Raw genomic sequence first — 23,216 nt, forward strand, 5'->3', positions numbered from 1 at the left:
GGGTATCTATGTGGGACTGCCCTATAGCAGGGTCAGGGGCTCCCCATAGATGGAGCGGGGTTTGGGGCTGCCCTATAGAGTGTGTGTCTCTAGGGAGAGCTGCCCTATAGAGGGCCTGGGGGCTGCCCCATAGATTGTGCATAGCTGCAGTGTGGGGTGGGGCTGCCCCATAGATTGTGGGTATGTAGGGCTCAGGGTATGCCCCATAGAGGAGTCAGGGGCTGCCCCATAGATTGTACGTATCAAGGCAGGGCTGCCCCATAGCAGGGTCAGGGGCTGCCCCATAGATTGTGGGTATCTAGGGGTCAGAGGCTGCCCCATAGCGGGTTCAGGGCTGCCCTATAGGCTGTGGGTAGCTAGCAATGGGGCTGCCCCATAGTGGGTCAGGGGCTGCCCTATAGATTGTGCATATCTAGGGGTCAGGAGCTGCCCCATAGCAGGGTCAGAGACTGCCCTATAGACTGTGTATCTATCAATGTGGGGCTGCCCTATAGAGGAGTCAGGGGCTGCCCCATAGATTGTGTGTATCTAGGGGTCAGAGGCTGCCCCATAGGGGATCAGGGCTGCCCCATAGATTCTGCGTATCTAGGGGAGGCTGCCCCATAGCGGGTTCAGGGCTGCCCTATAGGCTGTGCGTATCCATCAATGGGGTGCTGCCCCATAGCAGCGTCGGGGGATGCCCCATCATAGTTGTGGGGCTGCCCCATAGCGGGTTTGGGGTCACAATGGGGTCAGGGACTGCCCCATACCCAGAGTTATGGGGCTGCCCCATAGCTGGAGTTGTGGGGTTACCCCACAGTGGGTTTGGGGTCACAGTGGAGTTATGGGGCTGCCCCATAGCTGGAGTTGTGGGGTTACCCCATAGTTATAGGGCTGCCCCATAGCGGCTTTGGGGTCACAGTGGAGTTGTAGGGCTGCCCCATAGTTCTGGGGTTACCCCATAGTTGTAGGGTCACCCCACAGTTCTGGCATCACCCCACAGCAGTTTTGGGGTCACATAGCAGTTATGGGGCTGCCCCACAGGTATAGAGTCACCCCACAGTTATAGGGTCACCCCATAGCAGTTATGGGGTCATCCCATAATTTAGGGTCACATAGCAGTCACAGGGTCACCCCATAGTTATAGGATCACCCCATATCAGTTATAGGGTCACCACACAGCAGCGATGGGGTCACAGTGGGGTTATAGGGTCACCCCACAGCTTTGGGGTCACAGTGGGATTATAGGGTCACCCCACAGCAGTTATGGGGTCACATAGCAGTTATGGGGCTGCCCCACAGGTATAGAGTTACCCCACAGTTATAGGGTCACCCCATAGCAGTTATGGGGTCATCCCATACTTTTAGGGTCACATAGCAGTTATAGGGTTATCCCATACTTATAGGGTCACCCCATAGCAGGTTTGGGGTCACCCCACAGTTACAGGGTCACCCCACAGCAGTTACAGGGTCACCCCACAGCACCTTTGGGGTCACCCCACAGTTATAGGATCACCCCACGGTTATAGGGTCACCCCACAGTTATAGGGTCACCCCACAGCAGCTTTGGGGTCACCCCACAGCAGTTATAGGGTCACCCCACGGTTATAGGGTCACCCCACAGTTACAGGGTCACCCCACAGTTATAGGGTCACCCCCAGCTTTGGGGTCACACAGCCTCCTGCGCCTGGCGGAACTCAAACACACTGCCGCGCTCCAGGAACCTCTGTGGGGTTTGGGGTTTCCCGGATCCCTCGTTTTGGGGTTTCCCGGAGCTCTCGTTTTGGGGTTTCCCGGAGCTCTCGTTTTGGGGTCTCTTTGGGGCCCAAAGGTCCAGCGGCTCTGGGGGCTCCTGGGGGTCACAGGCTGCTGCTTCCTCAGGGGGACCAAAGCCTCCTCCGCCCGGGGTCAGCAACACGAACCTGTCCTGGGGAGAGAGAGAAGTTATGGGGTCAGAGTTTATAGGGTCAGGGGTTTATAGGGTCAGGATTTATGGGGGTTTGGGGTTTGGGGTTTGGGGTTTGGGGTTATGGGGTTATGGGTTTGGGGTTATGGGGTTTGGGGTCAGAGAACCAAAGCCTCCTCCGCCCAGGGTCAGCAACACAAACCTGTCCTGGGAGAGACAGAAGTTATAGGGTCAGCAGGTTTATGGGGTTTGGCGTCAGGATTTATGGGATTTGGGGTTATGGGGTTATGGGGTTATGGGGTTATGGGGTCAGAAAGGCCAAAGCCTCCTCTGCCCGGGGTCAGCAATACGAACCTGTCCTGGGGAGAGAAGTTATAGGGTCAGTGGGGTTTGGGGTTATGGGGTCAGGATTTATGGGGTTTGGGGTTTGGGGTTTGGGGTTTTGGGGTTATGGGGTTATGGGTTTATGGGGTCAGGATTTATGGGGTTTGGGGTCAGAAGGGCCAAAGCCTCCTCCGCCCGGGGTCAGCAACAGGAACCTGTCCTGGGAGAGACAGAAGTTATAGGGTCAGCAGGTTTATGGGGTTTGGGGTCAGGATTTATGGGATTTGGGGTTTGGGGTTATGGGGTTATGAGGTTATGGGGTTATGGGGTCAGGATTTATGGGGTTATGGGGTTTGGGGTTTGGGGGCCAAAGCCTCCTCTGCCCGGGGTCAGCAACACAAACCTGTCCTGGGGAGAAAGGTTATAGGGTCAGCAGGGGTTTGGGGTTATGGGGTCAGGATTTATGGGATTTGGGGTTTGGGGTTATGGGGTTATGGGGTCAGGATTTATGGGATTTGGGGTTTGGGGTTATGGGGTTATGGGGTCAGGATTTATGGGGTTTGGGGTCAGGGGGCCAAAGCCTCCTCTGCCCGGGGTCAGCAACACGAACCTGTCCTGGGGAGAGAGAAGTTATGGGGTCAGTGGGGTTATGGGGTTTGGGGTTTGGGGTTTTGGGGTTATGGGGTTTGGGGTCAGCAATAGGAACCTGTCCTGGGGAGAGAGAGAAGTTATAGGGTCAGAGCTTGTAGGGTCAGAGTTTGTGGGGTTATGGGGTTGTGGGGTTTGGGGTCAGCAGCAGGAACGTGTCCTGGGGAGAGAGATTTGGGGTCAGAGCTTATGGGGTCAGAGTTTATGGGGTCAGGATTTATGGGGTTATGGGGTCAGTGGGATTTGGGGTTATGGGGTTTGGGGTTATGGGGTCAGTAGGGTTTGGGGTCAGCAGCAGGAAAATGTCCTGGGGGAGAAAATTTATGGGGTCAGTGGGGTTATGGGTTTGGGGTCAGCAGGGTTTGGGGTCAGTGGGGTTTGGGGTTATGCAGTATTTGGGCACACAAAAACCAAATTATGGGTTATGGGGTTTGGGATGATTTTAGGGTGGATTTCGGGTTGTCAGGGTGGTTTTGGGGTGAATTTTAGAGTGGAGTTGGGGTGGTTTTGGGATGATTTCAGGGTGGATTTTGCAGTGGATTTGGGATATTTTTAGGATATTTTTGGGATATTTTTGGGATTTTTTTGGGATTTTTTGGGGGGTTTTTTTGGGATTTTTTGACTCACCCCAGGCCCCACAGGCACGCAGCTCTTCCCCCCAGGCTGACGACTTTGGGATCATTTTGGGATGAATTTTGCAGTAATTTTGGGGTAACTTTGGGATAAATTCCAAGATATTTTTGGGATATTTTTAGGATATTTTTGGGATATTTTTGGGATATTTTTGGGGTTTATTTTAGGATTTTTTCACTCCCCCCAGGCCCCACAGGCACGCAGCTCTTCCCCCCAGGTTGATGATTTTGGGATCATTTTGGGATCATTTTGGGATCATTTTGGGATGAATTTTGCAGTAATTTTGGGATAACTTTGGGATAAATCCCAGGATATTTTTGGGATATTTTTGGGATATTTTTGGGATATTTTTGGGATATTTTTGGGATATTTTTAGGATATTTTTGGGATATTTTTGGGATATTTTTAGGATATTTTTAGGATATTTTTGGGATATTTTTGGGGTTTATTTTGGGATATTTTGACTCACCCCAGGCCCCACAGGCACACAGCTCTTTCCCCTCAGGTTGATGATTTTGGGATCATTTTGGGCTCAAATTTGCAGTAATTTTGGGATAACTTTGGGATAAATTCCAGGATATTTTTGGGATATTTTTAGGATATTTTTGGGATATTTTTAGGATATTTTTGGGATATTTTTGGGGTGGATTTTAGGGTTTTTGACTCCCCCCAGGCCCCACAGGCACGCAGCTCTTCCCCCCCAGGTTGGTGATTTTGGGATCATTTTGGGCTCAAATTTGCAGTAATTTTGGGGTAATTTTGGGATAAATTCCAGGATATTTTTGGGATATTTTTAGGATATTTTTAGGATATTTTTGGGATATTTTTAGGATATTTTTGGGGATATTTTGACTCACCCCAGGCCCCACAGGCACACAGCTCTTCCCCCCAGGTTGATGATTTTGGGATCATTTTGGGATCATTTTGGGATGAATTTTGCAGTAATTTTGGGATGAAGTTCAGGATATTTTTGGGATATTTTTAGGATATTTTTGGGATATTTTTAGGATATTTTTGGGTTTTTTTTACTCCCCCCAGGCCCCACAGCCATGCAGCTCTTCCCCCCCAGGTTGATGATTTTGGGATCATTTTGGGATGAATTTTGGGGTAATTTTGGGGTAACTTTGGGATAAATTCCAAGATGTTTTTGGGATATTTTTAGGATATTTTTGGGATATTTTTGGGGTGGATTTTAGGGTTTTTGACTCCCCCCAGGCCCCACAGCCAACGCAGCTCTTCCCCCCAGGTTGATGATTTTCAGATCATTTTGGGATCATTTTGGGCTCAAATTTGCAGTAATTTTGGGGTAACTTTGGGATAAATTCCATGATATTTTTGGGATATTTTTAGGATACTTTTAGGATACTTTTAGGATATTTTTAGGATATTTTTGGGATATTTTTGGGGTTTATTTTAGGGTTTTTGACTCACCCCAGGCCCCACAGACACGCAGCTCTTCCCCCCCAGGTTGATGATTCTCCCATCCTGCCGAATCAGCAAATTCAGCCCTGGAGCTCCCGGGAGACCTCCTGGGGAGAGAATTTGGGGTGAATTTGGGGGTTTTGGGGTGAATTCAGGGGATTTTGGGGTGAATTTGGGGATTTTGGGGTTTTTTGGGGTGGTTTTTGGGCATTTTGGGGTGAATTTGGGGTAGGGGTTTTTGGGGTGATTTTTGGGATATTTTGGGTAACTTTGGGATATTTTGGGGAGATTTTGGGGATATTTTGGGGATTTTTGGGGTTTTGGAGGGTATTTTTGGGATATTTTGGGGATATTTTTGGGTAGAATTTGGGATATTTTGGGGATATTTTTGGGATATTTTGGGGATTTTGGGGGATTTTTGGGATATTTTTGGGATATTTTAGGGGATTTTGGGGTTTTAGGATGATTTGGGGGATCTTTTGGGGAGAATTTTTGGGATATTTGGGGGATTTTGGGGTTTTTAGAGTGAATTTTGGGGGATTTTGGGTGAATTTGGGGGATTTTGGGGGATTTTGGGGGATATGGGGAGAATTTAGGAAATTTTGGGATATTTTTGGGATATTTTTGAGATATTTTTGGGATATTTTCAGGATAATTTTAGGATATTTTTGGGATATTTTTGGGGTATTTTTTGGATATTTTTGAGATATTTTCAGGATAATTTTAGGATATTTTCAGGGTGGATTTTGGGGTATTTTTAGGCTGTTTTTAGGCTATTTCCAGGTCCCTCACCTGCCATCCCATAGGGCCTGCTCACTCTCCTCTCGCTCAGCACCGACAGCTCAGAGCTCCTCCGGAACTGCAGCTCCCTGATCACCCCATCCCCCCCCCGCCGGCGCCCCAAACCCCCCGAGTGACCCCGCAGCTGGAAACGGCGCAGGACCACCGGGTACCTGGGAGAGGAGGAGGAAAAACATCATAAAATACCATGAAATTAAAAAAAAACACATTAAAATGCTGAAATCCTAAAGAAACCCCATTAAAAATGCTAAAATCCTAAAAAAAACCCATTAAAAACCCATTAAAAATGCTGAAATCCTGAAAAAAATTCATTAAAAAACTGAAATCCTAAAAAAAACCCATTAAAAACCTGTAAAATCCCATAAAAACCCCAAAATCCCATAAAAACCCCATAGAAAAACCTAAAACCCCAAAGCCCCCCGCAGCTGGAAACGCCTCAGCACCACCGGGTACCTGGCAGGGGAGAGAGAAAAACATCATAAAAAACCATGAAATTAAAAAAAAAATCATTGAAATGCTGAAATCCTAAAAAAATCCCATTAAATACACTGAAATCCTGAAAAAAACCCATTAAAAACCCCAAAATCCTGAAAAAAATTCATTCAAAAACACTGAAATCCTAAAAAAATCCCATTAAAAATGCTGAAATCCCCAAAAAAAAACCCATTAAAAAACCCAAAAAACCCCATTAAAAACCTAAACCCCTAAAATCCTAAAAAAAAACCCCATAAAAGTACCTAAAATCCAAAAAAAAACCCATTAAAAACACCAAAACCTATAAAAAAACCCCAAACCCCCCGAGTGACCCCGCAGCTGGAAACGCCTCAGCACCACCGGGTACCTGGCAGGGGAGGAGGAAAAAACAGAAAAAAATATGAAATTCCTAAAAAAAACCCGTTAAAAATGCTGAAATCCTAAAAAAACCCCATTAAATACACTGAAATCCTGAAAAAAACCATTAAAAACCCCAAAATCCTGAAAAAAATTCATTCAAAAACACTGAAATCCTAAAAAAATCCCATTAAAAATGCTGAAATCCCCAAAAAAAACCCCATTAAAAACCTAAACCTTTAAAATCCTAAAAAAAAACCCCATAAAAGTACCTAAAATCCCCAAAAAAACCCATTAAAAACACCAAAACCTATAAAAAAACCCCAAAAACCCCAAAGCCCCCCAGAGCTGGAAACGCCTCAGGACCACAAGATACCTGGCAGGGGAGAGAGAAAAAACCCATAAAAAATTCTGAAATCCCAAAAAAAAGGGTCAAAAAATTCATTAAAAAACGGAAATCCTAAAAAAACCCATTAAAAATGCTAAAATCCTAAAAAAACCCCATAAAAATGCTGAAATCCTAAAAAAAACCCCATTAAAAACCCATTAAAAACCCATTAAAAACCCCGAAATCCTGAAAAAAAATCATTAAAAAACTGAAATCCTAAAAAAAAATCCCACTAAAACCACTGAAATCCTAAAGAAACCTCACGGAAAACGCATTAAAAATGCTGAAATCCTAAACACCCATTAAAAACCCATTAAAAACCCATTAAAAATGCTGAAATCCTGAAAAAAATTCATTAAAAAACTGAAATCCTAAAAAACCCCATTAAAAACCCATAAAAACCCATTAAAAAACGTAAAATCCCCATAAAAAACCCTGAAATCCCCCGAAAAACCCCATAGAAAAACCTAAAATCCCAGAAAAACAAAACAAAAACAATTAAAAACCCCATTAAAAAAGCTAAAATAAAAAAAAAATTGAAAAACCTGAAATCCCCATAAATCCCATAAAATCCCATAAATCCCATAAAAACCCCAAACTGACCTCATCTCGAGGATTTCGGGGTCGGTTATCCTGGTGTTGGTCATGTGACTGTGCACCCCAAACCCCATAAATCCCATAAATCCCATAAAAACCCCAATAAACCTTAAACCCCTAATAAACCCTAATAAACCCTAATAAACCCCAATAAACCCTAAGAAACCCCAAACCCCTATAAACCCCAATAAACCCCAAACCCTATAAACCCCAATAAACCCCAAACCCTATAAAACCCCCAAACCCTATAAATCCCATAAATCCCATAAAAACACCAAACCCTAAAAACTCCCATAAAACCCATAAAAACCCCAATAAACCCTAAACCCCAATAAACCCCAATAAACCCCAATAAACTCCAATAAACCCTAATGAACCCCAAATCCCAATAAACCCCAAATCCCATAAATGATCCCAAACCCCAATAAACCCCAAACCCTGTAAAACCCCCAAACCCTATAAATCCCATAAATCCCATAAAAACCCCTAATAAACCCTAAACCTCAATAAACCCCAATAAATCCCAATAAACCCTAAAGCCCAATAAACCTCAAATACCAATAAACCCCAATAAATCCCATAAAAACCCCAAACCCACTGTGTCTCCAGGATTTTGGGGTCAGTGATCCTAGTGTTGGTCATGTGACTGTGCACCCCAAACCCCAGTGAACCCCAAACCCCATAAATCATCCCAAACCCCATAAAATCCCATAAATCCTATAAAAACCCCAAACCCACCGCATCTCGAGGATTTTGGGGTTGGTGATTAGGGTGTTGGTCATGTGACTGTGCACCCCAAACCCCATAAATCCCATAAACCCCATAAATCCCATAAAAACCCCAAACCCTAAAAAATCCCATAAATCCCATAAAAACCCCAATAAACCCTCAACCCCAATAAACCCTAAATCCCAATAAACCCTAATAAACCCCAAATCCCAATAAACCCCAAACCCCAATGAACCCCAATGAACCCCAAACCCCATTATCCCCATAAATGATCCCAAACCCCATAAATCCCATAAATCCCATAAAATCCCATAAATCCTATAAAAACCCCACAAACTGACCTCATCTCCAGGATTTCAGGATCCGTTATTCGGGTGTTGGTCATGTGACTGTGCACCCCAAACCCCAATGAACCCCAAACCCTATAAATGATCCCAAACCCCATAAATCCCATAAATCCCATAAATCCTATAAAAACCCCAAACTGACCTCATCTCCAGGATTTCAGGATCCGTTATCCGGATGTTGGTCATGTGACTGTGCACCCCAAACCCCAATGAACCCCAAACCCTATAAATGATCCCAAACCCCATAAACCCCATAAATCCCATAAATCCCATAAATCCCACAAACTGACCTCATCTCGAGGATTTCGGGGTCGGTTATCCGGGTGTTGGTCATGTGACTGTGCACCCCAAACCCCAATGAACCCCAAACCCTATAAATCCCATAAATGATCCCAAATCCCATAAATCCCACAAACTGACCTCATTTCCAGGATTTCGGGGTCGGTGATTCGGGTGTTGGTCATGTGACTGTGCACCCCGCTCCTCCCCGCCCAGCTCTCTCCAGCTCCAGCGCCGCCAGCGACTGTCTCGTAGTAACCGCCGAGCGGAGAACTGAATGTCACGTTGTTCATACAGCCCTAAAAACCCCAAAAATATCACAAAAATATCCCAAATGTGTCTCGTAGTAACCGCCGAGGGGAGAGCTGAATGTGACATTGTTCATACAGCCCTAGAGCCAAAAAACCCCAAAAATACCCTAAATGTGAGCCCAAAATCACCTGGGAACACAAAAACCCCAAAAACCCCAAAAATATCCTAAATGTGTTTCGTAGTAACTGCCGAGGGGAGAGCTGAATGTGACGTTGTTCATACAGCCCTAAAATGGGAAAAACCCCAAAAATATCCCAAAATATCCTAAATGTGTCTCACAGTAACCGCCGAGGGGAGAACTGAATGTGACGTTGTTCATACAGCCCTGTAATGGGAAATACCCTAAATGTGACCCTAAAAACCCCAAAAATATCCTAAATGTGACCCTAAAACCCTAAAAACCCCAAAAACAACCCCAAAAATATCCTAGATGTGTTTAATAGTAACCGCCGAGGGGGGAACTGAACGTCATGTTGTTCATAGAGCCCTAGAGCCAAAAAATCCCAAAAATATCCCAAAAATATCCTAAATGTGTCTCACAGTAACCGCCGAGGGGAGAACTGAACGTGACGTTGTTCATACAGCCCTAAAACCCCAAAATACCCTAAATGTGAGCCCAAAATCACCTGGGAACACAAAAACCCCAAAAACAACCCAAAAATATCCCAAATGTGTCTCGTAGTAACCGCCGAGGGGGGAGCTGAACGTGACGTTGTTCATACAGCCCTATAACGGGAAAACCCCAAAAATATCCTAAATGTTAGCCCAGAAATCCCAAAAATATCCTAAATGTGTTTCGTAGTAACTGCCAAGGGGAGAGCTGAACGTCACGTTGTTCATACAGCCCTAAAATGGGAAAAATCCCAAAAAACTGAGTGCGAGCTTAGAGACCCAAAAAATACCAAAAAAACCCCAAAAACCCAAAAATATCCTAAATGTGTTTCGTAGTAACTGCCGAGGGGAGAGCTGAACGTGACGTTGTTCATACAGCCCTAAAAATCCAAAAATACCCTAAATGTGACTCTAAAATATCATCAGAACCCAAAAACCCCAAAACCCTGAAGGTCACCTTGTTCATACAGCCCTATAATGGGAAAAACCCCAAAAATATCCCAAATGTGTCTCACAGTAACCGCCGAGGGGAGAGCTGAACGTGACGTTGTTCATACAGCCCTAAAAACCCCAAAAACAAACCCAAAAAACTGAGTGTGAGCTTAGAAACCCAAAAAAACCCAAAAAAACCCAAAAAAAACCCAAAAACCCCAAACGTCACGTTGTTCATGCAGCCCTAAAACGGGAAAAACCCCAAAAACAACCCCAAAATCACCTGAGATCCTAAAAACAGCAAAACCACCAAAAACCCTAAAAAAAATCCCAAAAATGACCCCAAACCCCCTGACGTCACTCCATCCCCATAGCCCCGCCCCCTCCCTGGCCCCGCCCCCTCCCTGGCCCCGCCCCCTCTGGCCCCGCCCACCTGTGACGCCGCGCAGACTCCGAAGGCTCGCAGCACCACGTCCACCACGCGCTGTGACGTCAGCACGTTCCCGCCAACCACCGCGGCGTCGGGGGAGGGGTCGAGGATGGAGCCGCGCGGGATGAACACCTGGACAGGTGCGAGACAGCCCTGGGGGAGGGGAGAGTACACCTGGATACACCTGAGATACACCTGAACACACCTGAGATACACCTGAGATACACCTGGATACACCTGAGATACACCTGAGATACACCTGAACTGCGGGATGAACACCTGGACAGGTGCGAGACAGCCCTGGGGGGGTGAAAAATACACCTGAGATACACCTGAGATACACCTGAGATACACCTGAGATACACCTGAACTGCGGGATGAACACCTGGACAGGTGCGAGACAGCCCTGGGGGGGTGAAAACACACCTGAGATACACCTGGAGACACCTGAGATACACCTGAGATACACCTGGATACACCTGAACTGCGGGATAAACACCTGGACAGGTGCGAGACAGCCCTGGGGGAGGGGAGAGTACACCTGAACACACCTGAGATACACCTGAGATACACCTGAGATACACCTGAGATACACCTAAACACACCTGAGATACACCTGAGATACACCTGAGAGACACCAGAGATACACCTGGATACACCTGGAGACACCTGAGATACACCTGAGATACACCTAAACACACCTGAGATACACCTGGAGACACCTGAGATACACCTGAGATACACCTGAACTGCGCGCGGGATGAACACCTGGACAGGTGCGAGACAGCCCTGGGGGAGGGGAGAGTACACCTGAGATACACCTGAGATACACCTGAACTGCGGGATGAACACCTGGACAGGTGCGAGACAGCCCTGGGGGGGTGAAAAATACACCTGAACACACCTGACATACACCTGGAGACACCTGAAATGTGGGATGAACACCTGGACAGGTGCGAGACAGCCCTGGGAGAGGGGAGAGTACACCTGGATACACCTGAGATACACCTGGAGACACCTGAGATACACCTGAGATACACCCAAACACACCTGAGATACACCTGGAGACACCTGAGATACGCCTGAGATACACCTGGAGACACCTGGAGACACCTGAGATACACCTGAACTGCGGGATGAACACCTGGACAGGTGCGAGACAGCCCTGGGGGGGTGAAAAATACACCTGAGATACACCTGAGATACACCTGAGATACACCTAAGATACACCTGAACTGCGCGCGGGATGAACACCTGGACAGGTGCGAGACAGCCCTGGGGGAGGGGAGAGTACACCTGGATACACCTGGAGACACCTGGAGACATCTGAGATACACCTGAGATACACCTGAGATACACCTGAACACACCTGAGATACACCTAAACACACCTGAGATACACCTGAACACACCTGAGATACACCTGGAGACACCTGGAGACACCTGGAGACACCTAAACACACCTGAGATACACCTGTACTGCGGGATGAACACCTGGACAGGTGCGAGACAGCCCTGGGGGGGTGAAAAATACACCTGAGATACACCTGAGATACACCTGAGCACAGCTTTAGGTTTTAGAGTGATTTTTGGGGTATTTTTTGGGATATTTTAGGATATTTTAGGGCAGTTTTTAGGGTATTTAGGGTCTCACCTGGTTCAGAGGGATGTCATGTCTGTTTTAGGGTATTTTTGGGATATTTTGGGATATTTTGGGGCAGTTTTAGGGTCTCACCTGGTTCAGAGGGATGTCGTGTCCCACCAGACACCGCAGGCAGTAGATCAGAGCCGACAGGGTGATCGCTCGGGGGGCGTTGCAGTTCCCCAGAACCTCGGGGCCCGTGCCCCCAAAATCAAATATGGCACTGCCCTGTGGGGTCAGAGGGGTCAGTGACCCCAAAACCCTGCAGTGACCCCACAGTGACCCCAAAATCGAATATGGCACTGCCCTGTGGGAACCCCAAAACCCCACAGATGGTCAGTGACCCCAAAACCAACCCCAAAACAAACCCCAAACCCTGCAGTTCCCCAGGACCTCGGGGCCGGTTCCCCCAAAATCGAATATGGCACTGCCCTGTGGGGTCAGAGAGCTCAGTGACCCTAAATCCACCCCAAATCCATCCCAAAACCACCCCAAATCCTGCAGTTCCCCAAAACCTCGGGGCCGGTTCCCCCAGAATCAAATATGGCACTGCCCTATAGGGACAGAGTGACAGTGACCCTAAATCCGCCCCAAATCCATCCCAAACCCTGCAGTTCCCCAAAACCTCAGGGCTGGTTCCCCAAAATTGAATATGGCACTGACCTGTGGGGTCAGAGAGGTCAGTGACCCCAAAAACCCCACAGATGGTCAATGAACCCCAAAACCCCACAGTGACCCCAAAATCAAACACCGCACTGCCCTGTGGGGTCAGAGGGGTCAGTGACCCCAAAACCCTGCAGTGACCCCACAGCGACCCCAAAATCAAATATGGCACTGCCCTGGGGGAACCCCAAAACCCCACAGTGACCCCACAGTGACCCCACAGTGACCCCAAAATCGAACATGGCACTGCCCTATAGGGACAGAGGGGTCAGTGACCCCAAAACCCCACAGAGGGTCAATGAACCCCAAAACCCCGCAGTGACCCCACAGTGACCCCAAAATTGAATATGGCACTGCCCTATAGGAACCCCAAAACCCCGCAGTGACCCCACAGTGACCCCAAAATTGAGCATCGTGCTGCCCTGTGGGGTCAGAGGGGTCATTGTACCCCAAAACCAACCCAAACCCCACAGTGACCCCAAAACCCACCCAGAGCCCGTGGTGACCCCAAAATCCAACTGCCCTGGGGGGTCAGGGGAGAAATTGTACCCCAAAACCCCATAGGTGACCCCAAATCCCCCATACCTGTTTGGGGTCCCAAACCCCTATTTAGGATCCCCATACCTGTTTGGGGTCGAGCTGCACCCTCAGCCGGATCAGTGTCCCATCGTCCATGGTGTCCCCATGGCCCCAAACCCCAGGATGTCCCCAAACCCCATAGATGTCCCCAAACCCCATAGATGTCCCCAAACCCCACAGGTGACCCCAAACCCCAGGATGTCCCCAAATCCCTATTTAGGATCTCCATACCTGTTTAGGATCGAGCTCCACCCTGAGCCTGATCGGTGTCCCATCGTCCATGGTGTCCCCATGACCCCAAACCCCGGGATGTCCCCAAACCCCAGGGTGACCCCAAACCCCATAGATGTCCCCAAACCCCACAGGTGACCCCAAACCCTATTTAGGATCCCCATACCTGTTTGGGGTCGAGCTGCACCCTGAGCCTGATCGGTGTCCCATCGTCCATGGTGTCCTCATGTCCCCAAACCCCATAGGTGTCCCCAAACCCCAGGGATGTCCCCAAACCCCAGAGATGTCCCCAAACCCCAGAGGTGACCCCAAACCCCATAGATGACCCCAAATCCCCCATACCTGTTTGGGGTCGAGCTCCACCCTCAGCCTGATCAGGGTCCCATTGTCCATGGTGTCCCCATGTCCCCAAACCCCACAGATGTCCCCAAACCCCATAGTGACCCCAAACCCCATAGTGACCCCAAATCCCATTTTAGGATCCCCAAATCCCTTTTTAGGATCTCCATACCTGTTTAGGATCCAGCTCCACCCTGAGCCGGATCAGTGTCCCATCGTCCATGGTGTCCCCAAACCCCATAGGTGACCCAAACCCTGGAGTGTCCCCAAACCCCATAGATGACCCCATGACCCCAAACCCCACAGATGTCCCCAAACCCCACAGATGACCCCAAACCCCTATTTAGGATCCCCATACCTGTTTGGGGTCAAGCTGCACCCTCAGCCTGATCGGTGTCCCATCGTCCATGGTGTCCCCATGTCCCCAAACCCCACAGATGTCCCCAAATCCCCCATACCTGTTTAGGATCAAGCTGCACTCTCAGCCGGATCGGTGTCCCATCGTCCATGGTGTCCTCGGCCGCCAGCTCTGTCCCCCAGCGTGACGCCACTGACCGCAGCATGTCCCTGACGGCCACCTCCGCGTTGGCCTGGGGACAAGGGGACAAGGGGACAGCGGTGGTTTGGGGGATTTTGGGGGGTTTTAGGGGGATTTTAGGGGATTTTGGGTGTTTTTAGGGGGATTTTGGGTGGTTTTAGGGGGATTTTAGGGGATTTTGGGGTGTTTTTAGGGGGATTTGGGGTGGTTTGGGTGGTTTTGGCTGATTTGGGGGTTTTTAGGGGGTTTTGGGGGATTTTGGGGTGTTTTTAGGGGATTTGGGGTGGTCTTAGAGTGGTTTTAGGGAGTTAGGGGATTTTGGGTGGTTTTAGGGGGATTTTAGGGATTTTGGGGTGGTTTAGGGGATTTTAGGGGATTTTGGGGTGGTTTAGGGGATTTGGGGTGGTTTAAGGGGGATTTTAGGGATTTTGGGTGTTTTTAGGGGGATTTAGGGTGTTTTTGGGTGTTTTTAGGATGATTTTGGGGGATTTGGGATGTTTGGGGGGGATTTGGGGTGTTTTGATAATTTTGGGGTGTTTTGGGGTGATTTTAGGGGGATTTGGGGTGTTTTGAGGGGGATTTTGGGTATGTTTTGGCTGATTTTGGGTGGTTTTAGGGGGATTTAGAGTTTTGGGGGGTTTTAGGGATTTAGGGATTTAGGGATTTGGGGTTTTAGGATGATCTTGGGGGTATGGGGTGTTTTGGGGGTTTTGGGGTGTTTTGGGGGGATTTGGGGTGTTTTAGGGTGATTTGGGGTGGTTTTGGCTGATTTTGGGGTGTCTTTAGGGGGATTTAGGGGGATTTTGGGGGGTTTTTAGGATGATTTAGGGGGATTTCGGGTGGTTTTGGGTGTTTTGATGGGGATTTTGGGTATTTTTTTCAGATTTGGGGTGGTTTTAGGATGATTTTGGGGGATTTAGGGTGGTTTTGGGTGTTTTTAGGGTGATTTTGGGATGTTTTGGGGTGTTTTAAGGAGGATTTGAGGTGGTTTAGGGTGTTTTTAGGATGATTTTGGGGGATTTGGGGTGGTTTTGGGGTGTTTTGTGGGGGATTTTGGGGTATTTTTGGCCAATTTGGGGTGTTTTTAGGGTGATTTTGGGGGATTTTGGGGTGTTTTTAGGGGATTTGGGGTGGTTTGGGGTGGTTTTGGGGTGATTTTAGGGATTTTGGGGTGTTTTGGGGGGATTTGAGTTGGTTTTGGGTGGATTTGGGTGTCTTTGGGGTTGTTTGGGGGGAATTTTGGGGTGTTTTTGGATGGTTTTGGGGTGTTTTTAGGGTGATTTTGGGGGATTTGGGGTGGTTTTGGGTGTTTTGAGGGGGATTTTGGGGTATTTTTGGCTGATTTGGGGTGTTTTTAGGGGGATTTACGGTTGTTTGGGGTGTTTTTAGGGGGATTTAGGGGATTTTGGGGTGGTTTTGGGTGGTTTTAGGATGATTTTGGGGGATTTTGGGTGGTTTTAGGTGTTTTGAGGGGGATTTGGGGTATTTTTGGCCAATTTTGGGTGTTTTTAGGGTGATTTTGAAGGCTTTTGGGTGTTTTTGGGGTATTTCTGGGGAGGTTTTTAAGTGTTTTGGGGGACTTTTTGGGTATTTTGGGTGTTTTTGGCTGTTTTGGGATATTTTTGGGATATTTTTGGGATATTTTTTAGGATATTTTTGGGATGTTTTTGGGATGTTTTTGGGATATTTTTGGGATATTTTGGGGGTTTTTTTGGGATATTTTTGGGATATTTTTAGGATATTTTTTGGATATTTTTGGAATATTTTTGGGATATTTTTGGGATATTTTTAGGATATTTTTGGAATAATTTTGGGATTTTTTTGGGATATTTCAGAATATTTTTTGGATATTTTTTGGGATGTCTTTGGGATATTTTTTGGGATATTTTGGGATACTTTTAGGATATTTTTGGGATATTTTCAGGATATTTTCAGGATATTTTTGGGATATTTTTGGGGTGATTTCAGGTGTTCTCAGTGTGTCTCACCTGTACATATCCCATGTACACCTGGACGCTCTCCAGCCCTGCTGTATTTTGGGGTTTTTTGGGATATTTTTGGGGATATTTTCGGGATATTTTTGGGATATTTTCAGGATATTTTTGGGATATTTTTGGGATAATTTTGGGATATTTTTAGGATATTTTTGGGCAGTTTTTGGGATATTTTTTGGGACATTTCGGGTCTCACCTGCACATATCCCATGTACACCTGGACGCTCTCCAGCCCTGCTGCATTTTGGGGTTTTTTGGACATTTTTAGGATATTTTAGGATATTTTGGGATATTTTAGGATATTTTTGGGTCTCACCTGCACGTATCCCATGTACACCTGGACGCTCTCCAGGCCGTGCTGTACTTTGGGATATTTTTGGGATATTTTGGGATATTTTTGGGACATTTCGGGTCTCACCTGTACATATCCCATGTACACCTGGACGCTCTCCAGCCCTGCTGTATTTTGGGATATTTTGGGATATCTTTAGGATATTTTTGGGATATTTTTGGGACATTTCGGGTCTCACCTGTACATATCCCATGTACACCTGGACGCTCTCCAGGCCGTGCTGTATTTTATGTATTTTGGGATATTTTGGGATATTTTAGGATATTTCGGGATATTTTAGGATATTTTAGGATATTTTTGGTCTCACCTGTACATATCCCATGTACACCTGGACGCTCTCCAGGCCGTGCTGCTCGATCAGCTCCCTCACCAGGTGGATCCCCCTCTGGTTCGCAGCCACCTGAGCGCGCAGGTCGGCCAGGTTGTCCCGCAGGTTCCGCGTCCCCGAGCAGCCCGGGATCGTCCCCGGCGCCAGCAGCGCCTCTGTCACCGCTGAGGGGACAGGGGACAGCCGGGGGGACGGTGACAGACTGATCCTGGATGGCTCTGTGACCCCAGTGTCCCCAAAGTCCCAAAAATTTCTGAATTCTCCCCAGTGTCCCCAATTCCCCAAAATGTCCCCAAATGTCCCCAACATTCCCCATTGTCCCCAATGTCCCCAGGTGTCTCCAGGTGTCCCCAACGTCCCCAACGTCCCCAATCCCCCAATGTCCCAATGATGTCCCCAAATGTCCCTAAATCGCCCAATGTCCCCAATGCCCCAAATGTCCCCAAATGTCCCCAAATTTCCCCAATGTCCCCAGTATCCCAGTGTCCCCAATGTCCCCAAATCCCCCAAGGTCCCCAGTGTCCTCAATGTCCGCAACGTCCCCAAAGTCCCCAATATGCCAGTGTCCCCAATGTCCCCAATCCCCGCGATGTCCCCAATGTCCCCAGTGCCCCTGACATCCCTGATGCCCACAATAACCCCAATGTCCCCAAATGTCCCCAATGTCCCCAAATGTCCCCAATGCCCACAATGACCCCAATATCTCAAATGTCCCCAATGTCCCTAATATCGCCAATGTCCCCAATGACCCAATGTCCCAATGATGTCCCCAATATCCCCAGTGTCCCCAAATGTCCCCATTATCCCCAGTGTCCCCAAATGTCCCCAATGTCCCAAATGTCCCCAATCCCCCTGATGTCCCCAATATCTCAAATGTCCCCATTGTCCCCAATGTCCCCAAATCACCAATGTCCCCAGTGTCCCCAAAATCCCAAAAATTTCCAAATTCTCCCCAATGTCCCCAACGTCCCCAATGTTCAAAATGCCCCCAATGTCCCCAATATCCCAATGACGTCCCCAAATGTCTCCAATGTCCCCAATGTCCCAAAAATGCCAAAAATTTCCAAATTCTCCCTGATGTCCCCAACGTCCCCAGTGTCCCCAATGTCCCCAAAGTCCCCAATGTCCCACCCTGCTCCTGGAACTCCCGATGTCCCCAGTGTCCCCAGTATTCCAACATCCACAATGTCCCCAATGTGCCCAAATGTCCCCAAAATCCCAAAAATTTCCAAATTCTCTCCGATGTCCCCAATGTCCCCAATGTCCCCAGTGTCCCCGATGTCCCCAAATCACCAATGTCCCAAAAATTTCCAAATCCTTCCCAATGTCCCCAAATGTCCCCAATGTCCCCAATGTCCCCAATGTCCCTGATGCCCACAATGAGCCCAATATCCCAAAATGTCCCCAATGCTCCCAAATGTCCTCAATGTCCCAATATCCCCAATGTCCCCAAAATCCCAAAAATTTCCAAATTCTCCCCAATATCCCCAAATGTCCCCAACGTCCCCAATCCCCCCAATGTCCCCAAATGTCCCCGTGTCCCACCCTGCTCCTGGAACTCCAAATGTCCCCAGTGTCCCCAGTATTGCAACATCCCCAATGTCCCCAATGTCCCCATGATGTCCCCAATGTCCCCAATATCCCAAAATGTCCCCAATGTCCCCAAATGTCCTCAACATCCCCAATGTCCCCAGTGTCCTCAAATCCCCCAATCCCCCCAAATGTCCCAAATGTCCCTAATATCCCCAATGTCCCCAACGTCCCCAATCCCACCAATGTCCCCAATGTCCCTAATTTGCCCAGACGTCCCCAATGTCCCCAAAGTCCCCAGTGTCCTCAAATCCCCCAATGCCCCCAATGTCCCAATGATGTCCCTTACTGTCCCCAATATCCCCAATGTCCCAAATGTCTCCAATCCCCCCAAGTGTCCCCAATGTCCCAAACATCCCCCAATGTCCCCAACGTCCCCAAATGTCCCCAAATCCCCCCAATGTCCCCAATGTCCCCAATGTCCCCAATGTCCCCAATAACGCCAATGTCCCCAATCCCCCCGATGTCCCCAGTGTCCCCAATGTCCCCAGTGTCCCCAATGTCCCCAAAGTCCCTAATTTGCCCAAATGTCCCCAATGTCCCCAATGTCCCCAAAGTCCCCAGTGTCCCCAAATCCCCCAATGTCCCCAAATGTCACCATTGTCCCCAAAGTCCCCAATGTCCCCAATGTCCCCAAATCCCCAATGTCCCCAATGTCCCCAATCCCCCCAATGTCCCCAATGTCCCTGATGTCCCCAAAGTCCCTAATTTGCCCAAATGTCCCCAATGTCCCCAATGTCCCCAGTGTCCTCAAATCCCCCAATGTCCCCAAATGTCACCATTGTCCCCAGTGTCCCCAATATCCCCAATGTCCCTAAATGTCCTCAAATACCCCTGATGTCCCCAATGTCCCCAATCCCCCCGATGTCCCCAGTGTCCCCAATGTCCCTAGTGTCCCCAATGTCCCCAATGTCCCCAATGTCCCCAATGTCCCCAATCCCCCGATGTCCCCAATGTCCCCCAATGTCCCCAAAGTCCCCAGTGTCCTCAAATCCCCCAATGTCCCCAAATGTCACCATTGTCCCCAAAGTCCCCAATGTGCCTAAATGTCCTCAAATACCCCAGTGTCCCCAATGTCCCCAATCCCCCCGATGTCCCCCGATGTCCCCAACATCCCCAATCCCCCCAATGTCCCCAATGTCCCCCCAATGTCCCCAACGTCCCCAACATCCCCAATCCCCCCGATGTCCCCGATGTCCCACCCTGCTCCTGGAACTCTCCGCGGGTGACGAGTTTGAAGGACAGGAACACGGCTCCCTCCTGCCGCAGGCTCTGGGAGTGAGGTGGCATCGAGCCAGCCGTGATGCCACCGATGTCAGCGTGGTGTCCCCTGCTGGCCACGAAGAACACCGGCCGGGGCTGGCCGGGCCAGAACACCTGGGGACAGCAGGGACAGCATTGGGGACAGAGGGGACAGCATTGGGGACGTTGGGGACATTGGGGGGATTGGGGACATTGGGGACATTGAGGGGATTTGGGGACATTGGGGATGTTGGGGACATTGGGGACATCAGGGATGTTGGGGACATTTGGGGACATTGGGGTCATTTGGGACATTGGGGACATTGGGGATATTACGGATATTGGGGACATTGGGGACATTGGGGACAGTGGGGATATTGGGGACATTGGGGACATTGGGGACATTGGGATGTTGGGGACATTGGGGACTTTGGGGACATTGGGGAGAATTTGGGATATTTTGGGATGTTGGGGACATTGGGGATATTGGGGACATTGGGGACATTGGGGACATTGGGGATGTTGGGGACGTTGGGGATGTTGGGGACATTGGGGACATTTGGGACATTGGGGACATTGGGGATGTTGGGGATGTTGGGAAAATGGGGTTGAGGACATTGGGGACATTGGGGACGTTTGGGGACAGTGGGAACATTGGGGACATTGATGGGGACATTGAGGACAGTGGGGATATTGGGAATATTGGGGACATTGACGATGTTGGAGATTTGGGGACATTGGGGACATTGGGGATGTCGATGGGGACATTAGGGACATTGGGAGGTGTTGAGACATTGGATTTGGAATTGGGGACATTGAGGCATTGGGGACTGGTGTTGGCGACATTGGGGTCTTGGGACATTTGGGACATTGGGGACATTGGGGATATTATTAGGGATATTGGGGACACTGGGGACATTGGGGACATTGGGGACATTGGGGGACATTGGGGACATTGGGGACATTGGGAACAATGGGGACATTGGGGACATTGGGGACAGTGGATAGTTGGGGATATTGGGGACATTGGGGACACTGGGGACATTGGGGACATTGTGGGGACATTGGGGACATTGGGTACAATGGGGACATTGGGGATGTTGGGGACATTGGGGGCATTTGGGACGTTGGGGACATTGGGGATATTGGGGACATTGGGGACAATGGGGACACTGGGGACATTGTGGAGAATTTGGAAATTTTTGGGATTTTGGGGACACTGGGGACATCGTGGGGACATTGGGATATTGGGGACATTGGGGATATTGGGGACATTAGGGACATTGGGGCCATCATGGGGACATCATGGGGACATTGGGGATTTGGGGAAGTTGAGGACATCATCGGGACATTGGGGACATTTGAGGGCATTTGGGGACATTGGGCAAGTTGGGGACATCATGGGGACATTGTGGGAACATTGGGGATTTGGGGATGTTGGGGACAGGTGGTCCCAGGGGTGTCCCCAATGTCCCCAGCTGTCCCCAGGTGTGTCCCCAAGTGTCCCCAGGTATCCCAGCTGTCCCCAGCTGTCCCCAGGTGACTCACAGGTGTGTCCCCACTGTCCCCAATGTCCCAGCTGTCCCCAATGTCCCCAGCTGTCCCAGGTGTGACTCACAGGTGTGTCCCCAATGTCCCCAATGTCCCCAATGTCCCCAGGTGTCCCCAATGTCCCCAGGTGTCCCCAATGTCCCCAATGTCCCCAGGTGTCCCCAGGTGTGTCCCCAGGTGTCCCCAATGTCCCTGGCTGTCCCCGCTGTCCCAGGTGTGTCCCAGGGTGTCCTAGGTGTTCCCAGTGTCCCCAATGTCCCCAGGTGTGACTCACAGGTGTGTCCCCAGCTGCCCCAATGTCCCCAGGTGTGTCCAGCTGTCCCATGTGTCCCCAATGTCCCCAATGTCCCCAGCTGTCCCCCAATGTCCCCAGGTGTGACTCACAGGTGTGACTCACAGGTGTGTCCCCAATGTCCCCAATGTCCCCAGGTGTCCCCAGCTGTCCCAGGTGTGACTCACAGGTGTGTCCCCAATGTCCCCAGGTGTCCCAAGTCCCAGGTGTGTCCCAGGTGTGTCCCCAGGTGTCCCCAGGTGTCCCCAATGTCCCCAATGTCCCCAATGTCCCCAGCTGTCCCAGGTGTGACTCACAGGTGTGTCCCCAATGTCCCCAATGTCCCCAATGTCCCCAGGTGTCCCAAGTCCCAGGTGTGTCCCAGGTGTGTCCCCAGCTGTCCCCAATGTCCCCAATGTCCCCAATGTCCCCAATGTCCCCAGGTGTCCCAAGTCCCAGGTGTGTCCCAGGTGTGTCCCCAGCTGTCCCCAATGTCCCCAATGTCCCCAATATCCCCAGCTATCCCCAGCTGTCCCCAGGTGTCCCCAGGTGTGTCCCCAATGTCCCCAATGTCCCCAATGTCCCCAGGTGTGACTCACAGGTGTGATGACAGTCAGGTCCGGCAGGTGACTGCCACCTGCCCGCGGGTGATTGCTCAGGATGACGTCACCTTCCTGCAGCTCTGCGCCCAGGTGACGGAGCTGGGGGGGCAGGGGGGGTCAGGGACCCCAAAATATACCCGAAACAGCCCAAAAATATCCCAAAATCACCCCAAATCATCCCCAAAAATATCACCAAAATATCCCCAAAATATCCCCAAAAATATCCCAAAAATATCACAAAATACACCCCAAATCATCCCAAAAAATCCCAAAAATAACCCAAAATAAACCAAAAACATCTCAAAAAATATCCCAAAAATATCCCAAAAAATATCCCAAAAATATCCCAAAAAATATCCCAAAAATAGCCCAAAAATATCCCAAAAAATAACCCAAAAACAGCCCAAAAAATAACCCAAAAATATCCCCAAATCACCCCAAAAATATCCCAAAAATAACCAGAAAACAATCCCAAAAATATCCCAAAAATATCCCCAAAAATATCCCAAAAATATCCTAAATTATCCCAAAATATCCCAAAAAATAACCCAAAAATACCCCAAAAATATCCCAAAAAATACCCAAAAAATCCAAAAAATAACCCAAAACCAACCCAAAAATATCC

General features: G+C 49.0%; 1 protein-coding gene across 1 annotated transcript in view; it reads right to left on the reverse strand.

Moving 5' to 3' along the window:
* Positions 1-1,088: 1,088 nt before the first annotated feature.
* The window catches only part of OPLAH (5-oxoprolinase, ATP-hydrolysing), a gene marked incomplete at its 5' end in the record, with an annotated part of 45,968 nt that continues 23,840 nt past the window's right edge, over positions 1,089-23,216 (reverse strand). The window contains 11 exons of the mRNA XM_085049880.1: positions 1,089-1,713; positions 1,813-1,906; positions 4,922-5,019; positions 5,705-5,865; positions 9,026-9,183; positions 10,674-10,823; positions 12,405-12,539; positions 14,582-14,713; positions 17,315-17,499; positions 20,128-20,302; positions 22,589-22,690. Of these exons, the coding sequence (XP_084906006.1) occupies positions 1,649-1,713; positions 1,813-1,906; positions 4,922-5,019; positions 5,705-5,865; positions 9,026-9,183; positions 10,674-10,823; positions 12,405-12,539; positions 14,582-14,713; positions 17,315-17,499; positions 20,128-20,302; positions 22,589-22,690 (1,455 nt within the window). The remainder of the gene's footprint in view (positions 1,714-1,812; positions 1,907-4,921; positions 5,020-5,704; positions 5,866-9,025; positions 9,184-10,673; positions 10,824-12,404; positions 12,540-14,581; positions 14,714-17,314; positions 17,500-20,127; positions 20,303-22,588; positions 22,691-23,216) is intronic.

The sequence above is a fragment of the Lichenostomus cassidix genome, chromosome 2, assembly GCF_008360975.1.
Source record: "Lichenostomus cassidix isolate B80296 chromosome 2, HeHo_3.0, whole genome shotgun sequence".
Classification (NCBI taxonomy): Eukaryota; Metazoa; Chordata; class Aves; order Passeriformes; family Meliphagidae; genus Lichenostomus; species Lichenostomus cassidix.